General features: G+C 39.0%; 1 protein-coding gene across 5 annotated transcripts in view; it reads right to left on the bottom strand.

The window, feature by feature from the left end:
* Positions 1–23059, bottom strand: part of MSRA (methionine sulfoxide reductase A) — a 431326-nt gene that overhangs the window by 191510 nt on the left and 216757 nt on the right. For all 5 annotated transcript variants that reach the window (XM_054717623.1, XM_008150757.3, XM_054717619.1 and 2 more), the window contains one exon: positions 1747–1866. In XM_054717623.1, the coding sequence (XP_054573598.1) occupies positions 1747–1866 (120 nt within the window). The remainder of the gene's footprint in view (positions 1–1746; positions 1867–23059) is intronic.

Below are 23059 nucleotides of genomic sequence, written 5' to 3'. Positions count from 1 at the left end.
GATGAGTGGATTAGAAAATTGTGGTACATGTACACAATGGAATACTACGCTGCTGTAAAAAAAGAAGGAACTCTTACCATTTGCAACAGCCTGGATGGACCTGGAGAGCATTATGCTAAGCAAAATAAGCCAGTCGAAGAAATATAAATATAACATGATCTCACTCATTTGTGGAATATAATGAACAACATAAACTGATGAACAAAAATAAAGCCACAGGAAAAAAATATTTTAGAATATAATAGAAGTAATCCTGTTATTTGCAGATTTTTAATATTTCCTACAACTTTTGTGATATTATACTATGTTAGTACAGTTTTGGTAATATTATTGTATTTAAAATATTTTTTCTTGAAATAGTAATGTTTATTGCATGTATAATTATATTTAGAATCATTTTTCTTAAAAAAATTAAATGATAGAAAATATATTAATAGTAATAATAATAATACTGTATTAAATATTTGAAAGTTGTTACAAGGGTAGACCATAGGTGCTCTCACCACACACACAAAAAAAAAGTATGTAAGGAGATAGATATGTTTATTAGCTTGACTGTAGTAATCACTGTAAAAAACAACACTGTAAATATATACTATTTGTATTTTTAATTGAAAAATATTTTTTTAAAAAATGTGTTTTAAATGCTACCTGAGGTGGCAGAAAAGTAAAGAAAATCCTTGAAGGCCAGAAACAGAAAATAAATCCACAGAGAGTATCTAGTTCCAGCTAGAATTTGCCACAGGGCATCTGTCTATTTATCCGACAAACATTTTTTCTATAATAGGCCAGATCATAAATATTTTAAGTTTTTCAGGGAATACACACTCTGTTGCATCCGCTCAACTCGGCCATTGTGTCATGAGAGCATGCATAGATAGTATACAAATAATGAATATGGCCCAGTTTCAATAAAACTTTATATAAACAGGCAGCAGGCAGAATTTAGCCTTTAAGTCATAGTTTGCCAATTCCTTTTTTATAGCCTGGCTTTTAATATTTTTCCCTCAAGAAAACATGTCTGGTATATGACACATTTGTCCCATGTGGTAAAGTGTTCTAGGCATGGTCACAATTTCTTCACACCTCCCTGTACACATGCCTTGGGGAGACCCTCTCACAATGACCCTGGGCTAGACCATATGACTTGCTTTGGCTAATGAGACAATAATAAATGTAACATCAAAAGAGACTTGAAAGTACTAGCAGAATGGGGCTTGTCCTCTCTTGCTGGTCCTGAATCCATCACCGAGTGAATTAGCTCAGGCCAGCCTGCCAAAGACCATGGTCCATCATGCCCATTATCCCAGCCAAAAGGAAACATTAACCGGCAGCCAGCACCAGTTGCCAGACATATAAATGAAGCCATCCTAACCAACTAGCCCCAGGCAACCCACCAGTTGACTAAAATCCCATGAGTGAGTTTAGATGAGACCAGCAGAAGAGCTGCCCAGCTGAGCACAGCCTAAATTGCTGAACTACAGAAGCATAAGCTAATACATGATTGTTTTAATTATTACGTTTTTTGGGTTATTCTGCGCAAAAGCTAAATTATACATCCCATAGGAAGTTTATTATCTCCTAAAAGTAAAAAGTGAGAGTCAACAAATCTACATACAGAAATGGGGAATAGAAGACTGAGGAAGCTCACAAAAAATGTATTTCCATTTTTAAGATCCTATCACCTGCCAGCAGGGACAAGCCCTTCCTTGTTCCTCCTCATATGCTGGAGCAAATTCTTCCTACCTGAGCAGACTTCTTGGTAAGTCGGATTGGAAGTGTAGCCTCCTGCATAGCCAACTTGAGTTGAATATACTCCTTTCAGGGTCCAAAATTTCCTCTCCGCTCCCCAGAAACAGCCCATTCCTAAGAAAAACAAAAGATACTGATTAGCCCTTTATCAAAAACTAGAGGACCAGTGCACGAATTCGTGCACGTGTGGGGTCCTGCTGGCCCACCCCAATCGGGGCCGATTGGGATGTGCTGGCCTGGGGGAGGGGCCATGGGTGGTTGGCCAGCTGGCCCCGCCCCCCTGGTCAAACTCCTGGTCAGTCGAACTCCCACCCAAGGGGATAATTTGCATGTTTTATTATATAGGACTAGAGGCCCAGTGCATGGATTCATGCACCAGTGGGGTCCCTCAGCCTGGCCTGCGCCCTCTCGCAACCTGGGACCATTCAGGGAATGTTGGACTGCCAGTTTCGGCCTGATCCCCGCAGGCCAGGCTGAGGGACCCCACTGGTGCACAAATCTGTGCACCAGGCCTCTAGTATGCATATAAGATCTTTGGTTAATCTCTTCCAGCCCTCCCCCAGCCCGCTTCCCTCTGAGATTCATCAGTCTGTTCCATGTTTCCATGCCTGTTGGTTGAGCATCTGCCCCCTGGTAGTCAGTGCATGTCATAGCTACCAGTTGAACAATCAAACAGTCGATTAGGCATAGATAGATAGATAGATAGATAGATAGATAGATAGATAGATAGATTTCACATATGTACTCAGTTTTTAATTTTTTTAAAGTCATAAACCTTTATGTGATAGATCACTGCTCCCCAAAAAGAACAGTTTCCAGAATTCTACTACTGAGTGTAATGAATGAGGAAAAAGAGAGAGTAGAAATGCAGGAAAGGTAGGAACAAAAACAAAGAAACTCACAAAAATAGCATTGCCATCAACTAGCAAACATGGTGCTCAAACCAGTAGATACTGGATTCCTTTGAGCATATGAAAACTAAGTCCCATCTCTCATGAATGCACATATACACATCGAAAATGATGACATATTTTCCTGGGCTCCGAAGAGCCCTCATTTTCTACCATGAGTTTCTAACTGTGCACAACGGATATCTGTGGCCAATTTCTAGATGTAAGCAAGATGCCTGCCTCACTCCAGTTTTATATGGCATTATTAAGTCATATATAATTAAGATCTCGGTTGGAAAAACAGTTGGCAAATTAATATATGCCTCCTACTATGATCACTAGATTTGTTAGATTTGATGACAGAGCTGAAAGAAAAAAAAGATGGAAGTTTACTGAAATTCTTGACAATTGTTAATATTCTACTTTAAATATCCAAAGCAACAATAACCAAAAAGCAATGTGCATAGCATTACATATTACACAAAAATATATTTGCTCAAATGTGATGGGAAATACACTAACCAAAAATAAGTTAACAGTTAAAATATACAATAGAGCCAAATGATGAAATTTAATGCAGTAAAAAAAATACTGTTGTAATAACAATGCAACATGGAAATATGTATATGCTTATGTCATTATTGCCTAAAGCTAAATTTACAAAGAAAAACAATTATGTGCATGTTTTTATTACAACTATGAAAATATATTCATACCAAAGTAGACTAGGAAAAAATATAGTTATAACCATAATTGTATTACAGTGATGAGAATATAGAAATATTTTTTTCTTTTCAAGCTTTTCTGTAACTGAGTCATATTACTTTAAAAATGAAAAATGTATACATTTTTAAAAGAAAAGCAAAAAATTCAAAGGAAAACATAAGCATATGCATTATTTGAGTTATACCATGCTCCTGTTTGCAAAGGAAATGTCTGCTACTAATAGATATAACTAAATATTTACTGAGTATTTATAAAAATTGAGTATCCTCAAGTCTCTGGAAAAAGGATTCACTATTAATTTTACTTCACTGCATTCCTGAGATGTAGGAATTATGTTAGTCAGGGTTCTCAAGAGAAACAGAACCCATAGGAGAGAGATGATAGATGATAGATAGATGATAGATAGATAGATAGATAGATAGATAGATAGATAGATAGATAGATAGATAGACAGGGATTTATTATGAGAAATTGGATTCCACAATTATGGAGGTTGAGAGGTTGCCCAGACGTAGTCTGAAAGCTGGAGACCTAGGAAGCCAGTATTACAATTTGTCCAAACTCAAAGGCCTGTTAACCAGGAGCACTAATGTTCGAGGGCAGGAGAAAATGGATGTCCCAGCTCAGAGGGAGTGAATTCACCCCTCCTTTGCCATTGTGTTCTATCCAGGCCCTCAATGGATTGAATAATGCCACCCATATTGGTGAGGCAGGTGTCCTTTACTCAGTGTACCAATTCAAATGCTAATCTCTCCTGGAAACAGCCTCACAGACACACCCCAAAATGAAGTTTTATCTGGGCAACCCTTAGCCAGCTCAATATAGCACGTAAAATTAACCATCAGAGGAACAACGATGATAGGAAATCTCTGGAGAAGAATGCATAGAAAGTGCTCTGGACAGCATTATTGAGTATAAAAAGTCACAAATGCATTCAGGAGTTGTACAATGTTCCAAGCTAAAGGCACCCTGGTCCCTGAAGTTCAGAAGTCTGCAGTGTGATTTGAATAAAATATTTCCATATTGCACAATAACTAACAGTAATGGTACCAAAGAGCACTGCAAGTATTCTACACACAGGTGCATGACTGGCTATTTTAGCAGCCTGCCTACCCTGACCATTGTTCCTCTGTCCTCAGTATTTCCTGCAAATTTGGAGCTAGATCCAGGAACTTTATCAGACTCAGATTTCATCCTTTGCCAAAATTATAGGTGGTACTATGTTCTTTTTTTTATTTTAAATTTTTTCCTGCTTTATTAGATATAACTGACATGGGGCATTGTGTAAGTTTAAGGTATACAATGTGACAATTTGACACACATATATATTGTGAAGTTGTTATAATAAAGTTAGTTAACACATCCATCACCTCACATAATTACATTCTTTATAGTGAGAACATTTAAGATCTACTGTCTTAGCAACTTTCAAGTACAAAGGACAGCATTATTAACTATAGTCACCATGCTAAATATTAGATCTCCAGAACTTACCCATCTTATACTGGAAGTTTGTACCCTTTGACCAACATCTTCCCATTTCCCCCACCTTTAAGCCCCTGACAATCACCATTCTAATCTCTATTTCTATGAATTTGACTTTTATTTTAGATACCAATATAAGTGAGATCATAGAGTATTTGTCTTTTCTCTGTCTGAATTATTGATATTTTTAAGAGAGAGTGAAAGAGAAGGGGAAAGACAGAGAGAGAAACATCAATGTGAGAGAGACAAATCAATTGGTTGCCTCCCTCATGTGCCTGGACTGCGGCCAGTGATGGTGCCTGCAACTGAGTTATATGCCCTTGACTGGAATCCAACCTGTCAGTCCATGGGCCTATGCTCTATCCACTGAGCCAAACTTGCCAGAGCTCTCTTTCTGATTTATTTCACATAGCACAATGCCCTCAAAGTCCATCCATCTTGTCACAAATGGCAGGATATCCTTTTTTTATGGCTGAATAACATAACTGTGTGTGTGTGTGTGTGTGTGTGTGTGTGTGTGTGAGAGAGAGAGAGAGAGAGAGAGAGAGAGAGAGAGAGAGAGAGAGAGAGAGAGAGAGAGAGAGAGAATATCCCTATCAATCTGTTGATGGACACTTAGGTTATTTCCATGTCTTAATTATTGTGAAAAGTGCTAGAATAAACATGCGGATTCAGATATCTCTTCAAGATAGTGATTTCATTTCCTTTGGATATATACCCAGATGTGGAATTGCTTGATCATATGGTAATTCTATGTTTAATTTTTAATAACTTTCATACTGTTTTCTATAGTGTCTATACCAATTTACATTCCCACCAATTAGGGTTCCCTTTTCTCCACATCCTTACCAATACTTGTTATCTTTCATCTTTTTGGATTTAGCCATTCTAACAGGTGTGAGGTGATATGTCACTGTGGTTTTGATTTTGCATTTCCCTGATGATTAGTGATGTTGAGCATCTTTTCATGTATGTCTTCTTTGGAAAAGTCTATTCGTGTCCTCTGCCCACTTTTAATCAAATATTTGGAAGTTTTAATGGTTTGCAAATATTTTATCCATATCATTGCCTCTTCATTTTGTGGACTGTTTCTGTCACTGTGTAGATGCTTTTTGTTTGATATAATCCCACTTGTTTATTTTTGCTTTTGTTGCTTGTGCTTTTGGTGTCATAGCTAAAATATCATTGCCAAGGCCAATGTCAAGGAGCTTTTCCTCTACATTTTCTTCTAGAAGTTTTATCATTTCAGGACTTATGTTCAAGTTTTCAATCTATTTCAAATTATTTTTTATAATATCCATTTTTTTCAACATCATTTATTTGAAAGTCTACCTTTCCCCCATTGAGTATTTTTCACTCCACTGTCAGTTGTCATTTGATCATATATGTGTGGGTTTATTTCTGGCCTCTCTATTCTATTCTATTGGTCTATGTGTCTGTTTTTATGGCAGTGCTACCCTGTTTTGATTACTATAGCTTTGTAGTATAATTTGAAGTCAGGAAGTGTGATGTTTCCAGTTTTGCTCTTCTTTCTTAAAATTACTTTGGCTCTTCAGGGTCTTTTTTGGTTCCACACAAATTTTAGAATTTTTTTTTTCTATTTCTGTGAAAACTGCCATTGCAATTTTGGTACTGGGTTTGATATGGGATGCACTAAGTCTATAGAAGACTTTGGATAGTATAGGCATTTAAACAATATTAATCCTTTCAATCCATGAACATGGAATATCATCCCAATTATTTGTGTCTTCTTCAACTTCTGTCATTAATATCTTATAGCTTTCAGTGTACAGATTTTTCACTTGGGTAAATTTATTCCTAAATACTTTATTGTTTTTTATGCTATTATGAGTGGGAATGCTTTCTTTATTTCTCCTTCAGATATTTCATTGTTACTATATAGAAATCCTATTGATTTTCATATGTTGATTTTATACCCTGCAACTGAATTCATTGATTAGTTCTAACAATTTTTTATGAACTCTTAAGGATTTTATTTTATTTATTTTTTACAGAGAGAAAGGATAGAGAGTTAAAAACATCTATGAGAGAGAAATATCGATCAGCTGCCTCCTGCACACCCCCTTCTGGAAATGTGCCTGACACCAAGGTACATGCCCTAGACCGGAATCGAGCCAGGGACCCTTCAGTCCGCAGGCCGATGCTCTATCCACTGAGCAATACCAGTTAGGGCTCTTTAGGATTTTCTATACATAAGATCATGTCATCTACAAACAAAGACAATTTTACTTCTTCCTTAATGATATTATGCCTTTTATTTTTTTCTTGCCTAATTGGTCTGGCTAGGACTTCCAGTATAATGTTAAATAGGAATGTTGAGAGTAAGCACTCTTGTCTTGTTTCTGATCTGAACAGAAAAGCTTTCAGTGTTTCACCATTGAGTATGATGCTAGCTATGGGTCTGTCATACATGACTTTTATTATGTTGAGGTATAGTTCCTCTATGCCTTCTAAAATTTGTTGAAAGCTTTTACCATGAAAGGATAGTCAGCTTTGGCAAATGCTTTTTCTGCATCTACTGAGATTCATGCAATTTTTATCCTTCATTATATTAATGTGGTATATCACATTTATTGAAAGCATCCTTGCATCCCACTTGATCATGGTATATGATCTTTTTAATGTACTACTGAATTTGGTGGGAATCCCTGCCTCATCCTAACATTAGTGAGAATGCTCCAATAAGTATGAGATTTGTTGCATGTTTTGACAGATATCTTTTCTCAGACAAGGAAAGTGTCCCTCCATTTCTAGTTTATAAAAAGCTTTTTATCATGCATGAGTTTTGAGTTTTAAAAATGCATGCATTCTTTTGAGATGATCATATGTTTTCCCTGTTTAATCTCTTACAGAAGTATATTACATTTATAGATTTTTCTGAACCACATTACAGTAAAACTTACCTACTGATGCATTTTAATATTGAATAATTACTTTTGCAAACATTTTATTTTTGAAGTTTCCACTTATGTTCATAAGAAAGATCTGTCATGATTTTATTTCCTTGAACTATCTTGGCCAGAATTAGTATCAAGGTTATATTGGCCTCATGAAATAAATTGGCTTTTTCCCCTCCTATGTAACATTAGAAAAGAATTATTCATTCCTTGAAGTTAGAATAAAACTTTCTGAACCACCTTGTGTCTTTGGAGAGGAGATGGGAGGGACTAAGGGTGACTTTAATTGTTGCACTGTTTTTTATTTATTCAAGTTTTCCTAATTCTATTTCTGTTTATGAGGTTTATATAACAGAACTAACCTTGGCTCTCATTGATCCTCTTTTTTGGTTTCTATTTCTGCTCCTTTTTTTGATAGTATCTTGGTGTGCACTTTACTTTTAGTCTGTTGTTTTCCTACCTTCTTGATATAAATACTTAGCTTATTTATTTTTAAGTGTTCTTGTTTTCTGATAAATGTACTTCAGTACACATTTACCTCTAAATTTTTCTTAGATAGATCTCACATATTTAGATATGTAGTATTTTTCTTGTCATTCTTTAGCAAGTATTTTATAATTTTCATGTTATTTCCTTTTTAACCCATTAATTATTTAAGATTGTACATTTTAATTTTTAATCATATGGCCTGTTTTTTATACTATCTTTTCATTTTGATGCAATTTTATTATATTGTGCTTAGAGGGTATGGTCTTCATTATGTTCTTTTTAAAATTTGTTGAGATTTCAGAAGGTACCAGACCCTGATGGGGTGAATTCTATTTCATGAGGTCAGCCCCCACAGAGTAGCTCAGACACTCTGGTAATGGCCAGTCCTCACAGCCTGCCAGCATGAGGGTCAACCCAAAACATGGACATGCCAACTACAATCAAGACTCAAATACAATAGGAGAACTCACATATCCTACACTAGAAACACACCTGGAGCACCAGGCTCATGTGATCAGGGAGACTACACCACTGGGCCCTACATAAGACCATCCTACCAACACTGGGAGACATAGCAGATCTACCTGAGAAACAAAGAGAGGCAGTCAAAATAGGATACAAAAACACAAAAACCATGCCCCAAATAAAAGAACAGAAGAAATCTCCAGAAAAAAAGAACTAAATGAAATGGAGGCAAGCAATCTACCAGATACAGATTTAAAAACAATGATTATAAGGATGCTCAAGGAACTTAGAGAAAGATGAACTCAGTTATAACTTTAACAAAGAAGTAGTAAGCATTAAAAAGAATATAGAGACTATTAAAAAAGAACCATTGAGAAATTAAGAATACAATAACTGAAATGAAGAATACTGGTACACTAGAAAAAAACAACAGCAAAACATATGAAGCAGAGAATTAAATCAACAATTTGAAAGACAAGGGAGCAGAAAACACCAAATCAAAACAGAAAAAAAAAAGAATTTCATAAAATGAGGATAGTTTAAGGGACTTCTGGTACAAATTTATGCTTTAAAAAATCCATATACTAGGGGTACCACAAGGAGATGAGAAAGCACAAAGGATTAAGAACCTATTTGAATAACTAATTACTTAAAACTTCCCTAACCTGGTGAAGAAAAAAAACACACAGTTCAGGAAGCGCAGAGTCCCAAACAAGACAAACCCAAAGAAGCCCATACCAAACAGAAATAAAGAAATATAGTCTAAAATAAAAATAATACAAAAGGTCAATGAAACCAAGAGCTGGTTCATTGAAAAGATAAACAATATTGATAAACCTTTAACCAGACTCATCAAGAAAAAAAGAGTTGATCCAAATAAATAAAATCAGAAGTGAAAGGGGAGAAATAACAGCTGACACCACAGAAATACATACGATTATAAGAAAATATTAGAACAATTAATTGTACGGCAACAAATTGAACAATATAGATGAAATAGATAAATTTCTAGAAACATACGATCTTCCAAAACTGAATCAAGAAGAAAGAGAAAATCTAAACAGATGGATTTCAGCCAACAAAATTAAAGCAGTAATTTAAAAAAACTCCCCAAAACAACAATCCTGGAGAATATAACTGCACAGGTAAATTTTACCAAAAAGTTAAAAAAGAATTAATACCTATCCTTTTCAAACTATTCTAAAAAAATTCAAGAGCAAGAAAGAATCCCAATCTCATTTTAGGAGGGCAGCATTATCCTGATTCCATAACCAGATAAAAACATTGCAAAGAAAGGCAAGAATAGGCCAATACCCCTGATGAATATAGATGCTAAAATCCTCAACAAAATATTAGCAAATCGAATTCAGTAATACATTAAAAAATCATATACCATGATCAAGTGGAATTTATTCCTGAAATACAAGTTTTATTCAATATCCACAGATCAATTAATGTGATGCACCATATAAACAAAATGAAGGATAAAAATCATATGACCATATAAATTGATGCAGAAAAAAACATTTGACAAAATCCAGCACCCATTTATGATAAAAAACAACAACGCTCAGTATAGCGGGAATAGAGGAAAGAAAACTCAACAAAATAAAGGCCATAAACGACAAACCTATGGCTAACAACATACTCAACAGGGAAAAACTGAAAGTGTTTTCCTTAAGATGAGGAACAAGACAGGGATGTCTACTTTCACAACTCTTATTTAACAGTACTGGAAGTCCTAGCCACAGCAATCAGACAAGAAGAAAAAATGCTTTTTCTGCATCTACTGAGATTCATGCATTCAAATTGGAAAGGAAGAAGTAAAACTTTATTTGCAGATTACATAATATTGTATACAGAGAACCCTAAAGATTTCACCAAAAAAACTACTAGAACTGATAAATGAATTTAATAAAGTAGCATGACACAAAATAAATATTCAAAGCAATAAGATTTTTACACCAATAATGAACTATCAGAGAGAGAAACTAAGAAAACAATCACAATTACAATTGTATCCAAAAAAAAACAAAACATATATATAATATATGGGGCCCAGTTGGTTAGAGTGTCATCCTGTACACTGAAAGGTCATGGGTTTAATTCCTGGTTGGGGAACATACCCAGGTTGCAGTTTCAGTCCCCAGTTGAGGCGCCTATGAGAGGTAAGAGGCAGCCAGTCAATCAATCTCTCTCTCTCTCTCTCTCTCTCTCTCTCTCTCTCTCTCTCTCGTTCTCTCTGAAATCAATGAATATGTCCTCGGGTGAGGATTGGGGCGGGGGGGGAGAAAGAAATTTAATCAAAGAGGTAAAAGACCCATCTACTGAAGAAAAAAAATTGAAGATGCAAATAAATAAAGTATATACCATGCTCATAAATGAAAAAATTAACATAATTAGAATGTCCATACTATCCAAAGCAATCCATAGACTCAAAGCAATTCCTATCAAAATACCAATGGCATTTTTCACATAACTAGAACAAATAATACAAAAATTGATATGGAACCACAAAGATCCCAAAAAGCCACAGCAATCTTGAGAAAGAACGAAGTTGGAGATATCATGCTACTTGATATCAAACTATACACAATATACAGATGATGTATTACAGAATTGTGCACCTGAAAACTATATAATTTTATTAACCAATGTCACCCCAATATAGTCAATAAAAACTAAGGGGGAAAAAGCTATACTACAAGGCTATAGTAATCAAAACAGCAAGGTACTGGCATAAAAAACAGACACTTAGCTCATCGAAGCAGAATAGAGAGCCCAGATATAAATCCATGACTATATACGGTCAATTAATATATGAAAAAAGAGACAATAATATACAAAGGGGTAAAGGTAGTCTATTCAATTAATGGTGTCGGGAAAATTGGACAGATACATGCAAAAAAAAAATGAAACTAGACCACCTTCTTATAACATATACAAGAATAAACTCTATGTAGATTAAAGTGTTAAATGTAAGACTTGAATCCATAATACACTTATAGGAAAACATAGGCAGTAAAATCTCTGACATTTCTCTTAGCAATATTTTTTCTGATATATCTTCTCAGGCAAGGGAAACAGAAAATGTAAACAAATGGGACTACATCAAACTTAAAGATTTTGCACAGCAAAGGAAAACATCAACAAAACAAAACTACTGAATTGAAGAAGATATTCACCAATGATACATCCAATAAGGGACTAATATCCAAGATATATCAAAAACTGATACAATTCAATACCAAAAAACAAACGAACAACAATCCAATTAAAAAAGGGGTAAAGGGTGAAGCCGGATCCCGGGTCCGGGTGAGGCCGTATGCCCCTGGATCCGGGTGAGGCTGGGTCCCGGGCCCGGGTGAGGCCATGCGCCCCTGGGTCCGGGTGAGGCCGTGTGCCCCTGGATCCCGGTGAGGCCACACGCCCCTAGGTCTGGGTAAGGCCACGCTCCTCTGGGTCCGGGTGAAGCCAGATCCTGGGTCCGGGTGAGGCCGTGTGCCCCTGGATCCGGGTGAGGCTGGGTCCCGGGTCCGGGTGAGGCCGCGCGCACCTAGGTCCGGGTGAGGCCATGCGCCCCTGGGTCTGGGAGAGGCCACGCACCCCTGGGTCCGGGGGAGGCCACGCGCCCCTGGGTCCGGGTGAGGCCACGCTCCCCTGGGTCCGGGTGAAGCCGGATCCCGGGTCCGGGTGAGGCCGTGTGCCCCTGGATCCGGGTGAGACTGGGTCCCGGGCCTGGGTGAGGCCACGCACCCCTGGGTCCGGGTGAGGCCGTGTGCCACTGGGTCCGGGTGAGGCCACACGCCCCTGGGTCCGGGTGAGGCCACGCTCCTCTGGGTCCGGGTGAAGCCGGATCCTGGGTCCGGGAGAGGCCGTGTGCCCCTGGATCCGGGTGAGGCTGGGTCCCGGGCCCAGGTGTGGCCATGCACCCCTGGGTCTGGGAGAGGCCACGTGCCCCTGGGTCCGGGTGAAGCTAGATCCCGGGTCTGGGTGAGGCCGTGTGCCCCTGGATCCGGGTGAGGCTGGGTCCCGGGCCCGGGTGAGGTCATGCACCCCCTGGGTCTGGGTGAGGCCACGTGACCCTGAGTCCGGGTGAAGCCGTGCCCCTGGGTCCGGCCGAAACCAAACCAGAGGGAGTCGGACCTCCGTTACCACCATTTGTCCACCATCCAGAGCTGAGGGGTCAGTACTGACATGTACACATAAGGAACTGGTGGACATGGAAATTGGGTCTCTAAAGAACTGTTGGTCCAGAAAGAAACTCACTACAGACTGATTCATTTGCCTGTCAGCATAACTATTATTGCTCGTCTCACATTCAGTGCTTATAAGTATATATCTAGTGACACATGATCTCGCTCATCTAGGGGAAATGATGAACAACATAGACTGATGAACAAGAACAGAACCAGAAACAAGGAGGCATCGATCGGACTATCGGGCCTCAGAGGGAGGATAGGGGAGGGTGGGGGGAGGGGGGAGAGATCAACCAAAGGACTTGTGTGCATGCATACGAGCCTATCCAATGGCTAAGTTCAACAGGGGGTTGGGGCATCCGTGGGGAGGGGTGTGAGATGGGAATGGGGGGATGAGGACAAATATGTGACACCTTAATCAATAAAGAAATTAAAAAAAAAAAAGGGGGGTAAAGTACCTGAATAGACAGTTTTCCAAAGAGGACACACAGATGGCTAATAGACATATGAAAATATATACAACATCACTAACAATCAAAGAAATGCTAATTAAATCCACAATGAGATATCACCTCGAACCTGTCAGAATGGCTATCATCAATAAATCAATAAATAACAAGTTCTGGTGAGGTTGTGAATCAAAGGTAACTCCTGTGTACTGTTGGTGGGAATGCAGACGGGTGCAGCCACTAAGGAAAACAGTATAGAGGGTTCTCAAAAAATTAAAAATGGAACTGCCTTATAACATAGTGATTCCACTTCTGGAAGCCCAAAACACTAATTCAAAAGAATGTATGCACCCCTATGTTCATTGCAGCGTTATTTACAACACCAAGATATGGAAGCAACCTAAGTGCCCATCAATAGACAAGTAGATTTAAAAAAAAGTGGTGCATATATGCAATGGAATATTACTCAGCCATAAAAAAGAATGAAATCTTACCATTTGAGACAGCATGGATGGACATACAGGATATTATATGCTAAGTGAAATTAGTCAGACAGAGAAAGACAAATATTTCATTTACATGTGGAATCTAAAGAACAAAATGAACGAACAAACAAAATAGAAACAGACTCATAGCTGTAGAGAACAGAATGGTGCTTGCTAGTGGGGAAGTGGGGTGGGGGCTGGCTGAAAAAGGTAAGGGGATTAATAAGTACAAATGGGTAGTTACAAAATAATCATGGGGATACAAAGTACAGCATGGGGAATATAGTCAATAATATTGTAATAACTGTATGGTGCCAGGTGGGTTCTTGAAATATCATAAGGAACACAGTTATGTGACTGTCTAACCATTATGCTATTTACCTGAAAGTAATGCAAAAATAATATTGAATGTAAACTGTAATTGAAAAATAAAATAATTTTTTAAAAAATTGTTGACTTATCTGCCTCAATACCCTGCACACACTGGCTAGGGCAACTTCTGTGGACTAGTACACTCTCCCTGTTAACTAGCATGTCCCATTCTCCAACTCTGTCTGCTAGGGGTGTCACTGAAGAACAAACCCTCAGACAACAGATGGGGCAGGAAGAGCAGTCTGTCCTGTTAGAATGGAAACCAATAGGGAGACCGAGCTTTCAAAAGAACATGTGCAGTCACCACATGTTCCTTCAACATTTTATCCAAACAGTTCCTCTCTTACAGCTCTTTTCCCCACTTTTAGACTTTGCACAGAACACAGCCATGTTCACAGTCATTTCCAGGGCTATCCCACTACTCAGATCCCAGAAAGTTAGGCAGGATAGCAGGAGTGACACAGCCACCGCACTCCTGAGATGGTGTACTGCTCCCCCAACCCCTGTACTATTTCTGACAGTTCAAGGACACAAACTCATTTTGCCTCTTTCGCTTGCTCATAAGGTACACATTTACTTTTTGACACTTTTAAAACAGCCTTTTCTATATAGTTCAAACCATGTATCATATCTTTGAAAAATGGTTCAACCTAGAGGCCTAACCCTTGACCATCCACTTGAAAAAGCTTCAGAAAGACACGCATTTCCCACTCCCTGCAGGGTATCCCCACCTGGAAGGCTCACTGACACCTTGAATTCATTATACCTAACACCTAATTGACCAACCGAGCCAGCATCTTCTGACGTCTCTGTTTTAACTGCATGGCATTTTCCTAGACCCTTAATAGGGAAGCTGGCCGTCACCTTGTACTTGTCTCAGTCTAAGCAGCTTCCTGGTGTCCACACTTTAAGAGCTCGTAGCTCCAGTTTGAAAATGAGATATATTTTAATAAACACTGCCTTTTTAATTCTTCAAAGTGTGTGTATACATTTTGGAGGGAAACCCTATATTCTCGTTCCCTTCCCATTCCCACTGCCCTCGTTCAGTAACTCCCCAGCTGGTTACTGCCTCTTCAGCTGTCATCTGCCTCAGCTGGCCCCTCACTGCCATCCCTTTCAGGCTGTTCTTTATCACATCCACTTTCAAACATGTCATTTGTCTTTTTAAAACCACAGAGAGATAATTTGCAAGAATCTTAAAAGCAATAACACCTTTTTACCCGAATCTAGTCTTTGTGGAAAGCACTTCTAAGGAAATATTTTTAATTGACAAATACTGATTTTTTTTCAAAAATGTTTTAACAGCATTATTTATAATAAAAATTTTGAAACAACCTGAATATTTAATATTAAAGTATTTAATAAATGATGGTTTATTTCTAACCAAGTATTATACATCCATTTTTCTACGATTATTTAATTGCATAAAAATATTCAAAATATTATGTTAAGGGGAAAAAAGCAGGGTATTAAACTGCAGGATGAATTTGTTCTTATTTGGTTTAATGCATACACTTTGAAAAACAGACTCAAGAGGAATAAACTAAAATATGAATAGTGGTTATTATCTCTGAGTAAGATTAGCAGTGATTTTTATTTTATCCTTGTACTCTACAGTATTTTCAAATTCTAAAGAAGTATGTATTCCAACGGTCATAATAAAAAAGGAGTTGTTTTTTTAAAAAATATTTGTATAGACTGATTGACAGTCTGGAAGGAAAAGCAATGAAATGCTGGAATGATAGCTTCCTCTGGTTGTTCTCTTGGTATTTTTAAATAATTTCCAAATTTTCTCTGATGCATGAGTCACTTTTATAACCAACAAAATAAAGGTGGTTGTAAAAATTCTAACACCAATCCTCTACTCTCAGCCAAATGAACACTCGAACACTTGATCCCATTACCATCGTTCCTGACCTGCCTGTTGTCTGCATTCTCCGCCCCCGCCCCTGCCTTTGGAAATCCTGCCCATACACCCAGAATAAATTCAGAAATTACCATCTCCCTTAGGTCTTTTGAGAATGCCATTCAAATACAGAGTCTCTCTTCTTGGAACCCCAGAGCATTCCTGAGCCCTCTTAACTCCAGCCTTTACACAGCCTCCCCTGCGGAATTACTATTGGCTTCTGTGTGGTCACCTCCTCCCTACACCATGAACTAAAGCAGGCGTCCTCAAACTACGGCCCGCGGGCCACATGTGGGTGTTTTTGCCGTTTTGTTTTTTTTACTTCAAAATAAGATATGTGCAGTATGCATAGGAATTTGTTCATAGTTTTTTTTAAACTATAGTCCGGCCCTCCAACGGTCTGAGGGACAGTGAACTGGCCCCCTGCTTAAAAAGTTTGAGGACCCCTGAACTAAAACATGGAGCCCACCTCTCAGACTTGGGTTTCTCTCTGTCACTTGGCAGGGCACCTTGCATGTATTAGGCTCTTCACGGGGGAAAGGTCTGTTGAATTGAACTGGATTTCTTTGAAAATTTAATGGGCCATCTTTCATAATTATAATGGGCTTTATAATGAAGGTACACCTAGAAACCATAACGCCAGTTTGTGGAGAGTTCAGATCTTCCTTTGAGGCTTCTAAAATGGAAACTTAGTGATTATATGCAGGGAGGAAAATATTTCACTTATCTCTCCTCTACCCAATACCTGGATTGTACATATGGATGCAGAAGTACTGAATGTTGTATACTTATACCAGGTCTATATCTCTGAAATCTATGTGGTCTCAGGGAAGCAACTTATATTCTTTAAGCCTTTGTTTCCTCATCTATAAACTAGGAATAGAAATAATACTCATCACAGAGTCATTGAAAGAATTTCATGGATAACATAAATGTGTCAAGCATACAGTAAGTACCAGTAAGAGTTTGTTTCCATTCTCTTCTCTCATTTTCCCTGCTTGCATCACCTTCTCCCTCCCAGCACACATGTGCACACACTCAAAACTCCCTGTTGGTCCACCCAAGGTCAGAGCTGCTCCTCCTGTCAGCCTTGCTCTCTGAGATGCCACATCCTCCTGTGGGAGAGCCCAGAGCCACCCCTCAGTCCTCAAGTGAAACAAACAGATTGTGGTTTCGTAAGCAGCCTGCCTGGATTCTGCCTCTAGAATTTCTCTGAGCTAGTTTCTCCATTTTCTCAGCATGTGAGTCACTGGATACCATTCAAATCAGGTGTCCCGACTCTTAACAGCTACTTCTGAACCCATCACTTTTTTTAAAAGCTTATCATCTCTTCACAACTCTGCCTTCTCACTATCTCCTTCCTGCCCAGTGTCACCAGTCAGGTCTTTGTCACCCAAAACCAACAAAGAATGCAGCCTCTACCAGGGACACTGGGAGCTGTGTGTCTCTGGGTCACTCACTAGCCTCTGAAAAATGAGTAGAACCAAATTATTTCTAACATCCAGCTTGATCATTGAATGATCCGAGGGCTCTCTGGAGGGAAATATAAAGAGAAATGAAATCTATTTTCCTCTTCTCAACTTGCTCACTATAACCAGTGAGCAAATAAAATTTTTCTGCCAAATGGTACATAACCTGGGATCCTTTTCCTTATGTGATAAGAAGAAAAGGGAGCCACATATCATACTAACTCCGTATACACAGAATTCCCCAACTACCCTACAAGAAAGACAGTCTTAGCCCCACTTTAAGGATGAGAAAATGGAAATTCAAGGGTTAGATCACTTGCCCAAAGACACAGAACTGAGGCAGACCCAGGATTCCCACCCAGACATGCCTGGGATTCAAAGCCAATGTTCTTTCCACTATGCCATGCTGCCTCCCTAGAAACAACCTCAGAATCTAGTCTTGGTGGAAAGCTGTGGAGACTTGTAAGCAAGCTGAATTAAAAGGCGTCCTATTTTAGATACAGGGTGTGAAGGATAATTCCATGGTAGCACATTATTCATCACAGAGAATTCAGTGGCACCTGCTAAGTAAAAGGCAGTTCGTGAGGATCTCATGCAAACAGCATTTTATGGAGCACTCTGCTGGAATTACATGTTCTGTTATGGATTTTACTAGACATAAAGTATATAGAGAGTCAACAGCAAAGACACAGTGCACTATTCACAGCACACTTCCAAGGCACTCCTCTCCATGACGCCCTGTCCTCCTTAAAGGGGTGATATCACATCTGGTCCAGGTCATAGCTCTGATCAGGGAGAAAAACCAGAATTCAAATTCCAGTCACAATTTGATAAGTGTGAACCCTTTATCAGAAGGGGGACCTGCAGAGATGGGGAATGTCCTGGGTTAAATTCTAGAAACACAACTCAGTAAACCTGAGACTAGAGGTAGCCAGGCCCTGGTCACAGACACACATTCACAGACCCCGGCAGTGTATGGCCTGTGCAAATCACTGCTGCCCAGTGTGCAGCAGAGAAGGGGGCAGGAGAATGGGAATTTGCCGATAGTTTCAGCTCTAAAATACTAGGACTCTCCTAAAGAGGGTGAATACAGGTGGCAGAAAAGAGGTCTCAGCATATTTTCTTTGCTAGCTTTACTTTCTGGCAAACGTACATCATGTTAAATAATTCAAGACAACAACTTTTCTTATCACTACTCTTACTTGAAAACTGCAAAATTTTCAAATATCTTCTGCTAAAAAGTAAGCATATAGCAATTAGACTCTGATTGATGTTTTCAGTATTTGATAACAATTAATTGCCTTCTGTCCACATTAACTGTTAATGCTGCTTTAATTTGATTAATTATTCTTTGCAGTCTCTTCCCTAATTTAAAACGTGCCCATAGACACCGTTACGCTCCACTGTGCCTTTGTACTGTGATTAATGTGGTTCCAGGTCTTTATACACATCGCTGTATTTCATCCTTTACCCTGGGAATAGTCTCTGAAGAGTACATGTCTTTGTTCACCAAGAGGGCTCAAGAACCAGTCCAGGGTTAGAAGGAACCTTACCTCTAATCTAGCTTAAATGCCCTGCTAATATTTTAAAATCTCTCATATCACAGCAAAACGTTGTCCAAAACTTGAATTGCCTTCAACCTCTTGAAACAGTCCTGTCCAACTCTGCAGGTCTAATGACAATTAAAAAGCTCATCCCTGCATGGAGCTGAAACCCTGGAATATTCCCTCCTTGGCTCTGATCATCTCCATTGAGATCATGAAGAACAAATTTAGCTCCTCTTCCTGGTGACAACCTGTCAACACTTTGACCATTTGAGGACAGCCTTGGTAACTCCATGGACCTCCTGTTGTCTGAGCTGAATACGAGTTCCTCCATCTGCTCCTCATGAAGACATGTTTTTGAATCCACTCACTATGTGCTCCTCATAAGGTGCACCAATGTGTCTGCGTCCCTTCAAGGGCAGTGGAGCCACAACTGGTCCCAGTTTTGGACTGGTAAGGCAGTAGATTCCCCTGGACAGGAGGGCCTTTGGACGGACATGCCGGCACTGTGGAAGCCCAGGCATTGCAAAATGAGCTCACCAGAAGCAGCACCGTTCTCTCAGCTGCTGGAAGAATCTAATTGCTAAGTGGACTGAGGATAACACTTGATGAAATAGACAGCAGCCCCTCAATTCAAGAGAAGCATACTCCTCCTGAAGATGCAAGCATGAGGCTGGAGATGAGGCAGGGTAAGAATGTGCTATGGGATTTTATCAGGGCCTGATATAACAGTTTGCCCAGGGCAGTGATGGGCAACCTTTTGAGCTTGGTGTGTCAAACTTCGCCAAAAAACTGAGCATAACTCGGGTAGTGTGTCACTTTGAGGAAAAAACATTATTTCACAAATGTTTCATCCTCGGCATGCAGCGGCCTCAGCGGCCACGTGTCATCAGAAATGGCTACGCATGTCAGCACTGACACGCGTGTCATAGGTTCACCATCACTGGCCTAGGGCAAAGAAAAGAAAGCTCTAAGAAAGAAATAGCATTCATTTTCCCTAAGAGGTGTCCTTCAGCATTTTTCTACTTCCCAGATGTATCTGTTCATGGCCCCTGCCTCTCTAAAGTACTTGCAATTTTATTTTCCTTTGTAGAGTGGATAGGAGATTTATGGAACTTCAATGAATAAATGACCGTGATATTTGCCAGTGGGTGTTGATTAACACAGTAGAATGCTTTCAATTGCAGCTCCATCCTGTAGGACAGATTGGGGTAGAAAAGAGGTTCCAGATGAAGAAAACTTCCTGAATGGTCCCCCAAACAATCTGCAACTACAATATGACCCTCTTCTTATTTTTCTTGAGAAGCAGAAAAACATTAGAGGGAGGCTAGTGTCAGCCTGGATCATTTTACTTCATGAGGAAGAAACAGTATAGCTGAGAGGCTGTTAGTGAAAGATAGACAAACAACAATAGGCTGGCAGAAGGGCTCTCAGATTGACAGAGGGACTGCATGCCGACTGCCACCACCATGGTCCACGCCACCACCAGCTCACCCTTTGAAGACAGAGCACCTCTGCCCTTGAGGAAATAGGAACCAGATTTTATTTTTACGTTTTCTGGTAATGACTGAGGATATGGCTTAAATGGGCAAAGCAGAGCTTCTTGTGAAAGAAAAGGAGATAATACAGGTGTTTGGGAAGAGCATAGTAAGAAGGCATGTGCAGTAGCCTCCAATCTGTTGGTTGTTGTTTTCTTTTTGCAAAAATTAACTCACATCCTTCAAATTCATTCTTCACACTGAAGCTTGAGTGCCCTTTTCTGAAATTCAACCATGATCCTATCATTTATTTGGTCCTTGTCTTTCTTAAAAGAAAGTATAATTTCCTTAACCTGATAAACTGTGTGGGTAGTGATGTCAGATGACTACCACAGGGATAGGCTCAGCAGAAGAAGGAAACTACCATCTGTTGAAGATCTAGCTATGATGTAGCCAGCACCACCCTACAGTCTATCCCTTAGAGATCTGCCTTATAAGAAAGTTACCATTATTTCCATTTAACAAATGATAATCCAGACTGCAATGATTTGCTAGTGAGAGGCAGAGCTAAGGTTTGAACCCAGATCTGAGTTCATCTCAACACAATGCCACCGTGGAACCAGAAGAGGAGGAACATGTTCTAAAAGGAGTTGAAGTATGGAAGTGAGAACAGGGGTGGTCACTAAGTGAGATAGACCTTTCCTGTTTTAGAGTCATCTATTTTTATTTCATCTCTATCCTCACTCCAAACTCTTTGCTCCTAAATTGATCCTTGCCTTTGACCCTCCAGATTTGGCATTCATCTTGACTATCTCCAATAATATTTCATCAAATTTATGGAGATATAGATATAGATATATAGATATATAGATACATATATATCTCCCAGTATCTCTCTGGGCTCCTTCTGACACTCCAATTATACATACATTAAACCAACTGACATTATCTCATAATCACCAAGGCTTGGTTCAATTTTCTAAAAAACATTTTTTTGCTCCCACCCTCAGTTTGAATAATTTCTACTGACCTGTCTCCAAGTTCACCAATCCCTTTTTATGCAATATCCAATGTCCTGTTAAGTCTATCCAAAAATAATTGTTTTATTTTGGTGCTATAGTTTTTAGTCCTAGAAATCCATTTCATTCATTTTTATAGTTTACATTTCTTTGTTAATGTTTCCCTGTTAACCCATTCTGTCTACCTTGTCCTGTAAATTCTTTAATGTATCTGTTTTAAGTCCTTGTCTGATAATTTCAACATTTGACTCATCTCTGACCCTGCTTCTATTAGCTTTTCTCTTTTGCCTTTTCTTGTTTCTTCACATGTCCAATCATTTCTATTGCATACTAAACACTGTGGATGATATGTGCTAGATTTTGTCATCTTATTTCCAGAGAATGTTGAATTTTGTTCTGTTAAGCAATTAAATTACTGGTGGGTCGTCTTGATCCTATGGAAGCTTAGTTTTAGATTTTATAAGAATGGGCTTATTTTGCTTTTTCCCCTTAGCCCTATGATATAACCCTTTATCCTGGTTTTACACTTAGGAGTTTCGGAAAAAAACATAAAATTTTATGTCTTTCTAACTTAGCAGGACTTGAACTCCAGCTCTTTGCAAGAACTAAGCAGGTGCTGAAATTTCAGCATTTTATCAATTGCTTTCTCCAGGTTTCCTTGGAGTATCACATTGTATATGTATAAAGTAAACCACAGATTTGAGGGAAATTTGTGCAAAGATGTTGGGATTCCCCCTCTATTGCTCCTTCCTTCCAGAATGTTTCCCATTGATTTCTAGCTACTCTAGCAGCTCCTAGATTCAACCTCTGTCTCTCCAGCCTAGTATGATAGCCATTTTCTACTTGCTTTCTCTTTTTTTATAAGGAACTGGGAACTGACCTCAAAGAAAAACCTGGTCAAATGTGGTGCTTACCAAGTTTGTTTTCCTTATTTCAAGAACTATGTTTTTCCTAGGCTCTGCCCAAAGACCAACATTTGGTTGTTCTCCAGTCCCTGCAGACAACAGAATTTTTAAAAAATATTTTGTCAAGAGATAAAATTATCCTCAGCTAGTGGTTCAGAAACTTGTGCAAGTTCAGAAATCATCTGAGCCCTGGCCAGACAGCTCAATTAATTGGAGCTCTGTTCCATACATTAAAAGGTTGTAGGTTTGGTTCCCCATTGGGGCACAAACCGAGGTTGTGGGTTTGATCTCCGATCGGGGAGTGTACAGGAGGCAACTGATTGATGTTTCTCTGACATCAGTGTTTCTCTATCTCCCTCCCTCCCTCTCTCTCTGAAAAGTTGTATGTGTGTTTTTTTTTAATAAATCAACTGAGTTAGGATTTAAACCCAAATTTGGCTGATAACAAATGTCAGACATTCCAACCCAAGAGTTTTTGGAGCTAGAAGAGTTAAGAGATTAATGCAAA

The sequence above is a fragment of the Eptesicus fuscus genome, chromosome 6 (assembly GCF_027574615.1).
Source record: "Eptesicus fuscus isolate TK198812 chromosome 6, DD_ASM_mEF_20220401, whole genome shotgun sequence".
NCBI classification, from domain to species: Eukaryota; Metazoa; Chordata; class Mammalia; order Chiroptera; family Vespertilionidae; genus Eptesicus; species Eptesicus fuscus.
The sequence above is the reverse complement of the archived record's forward strand: the minus strand, read 5'-3'. Positions and strand labels throughout refer to the sequence as shown.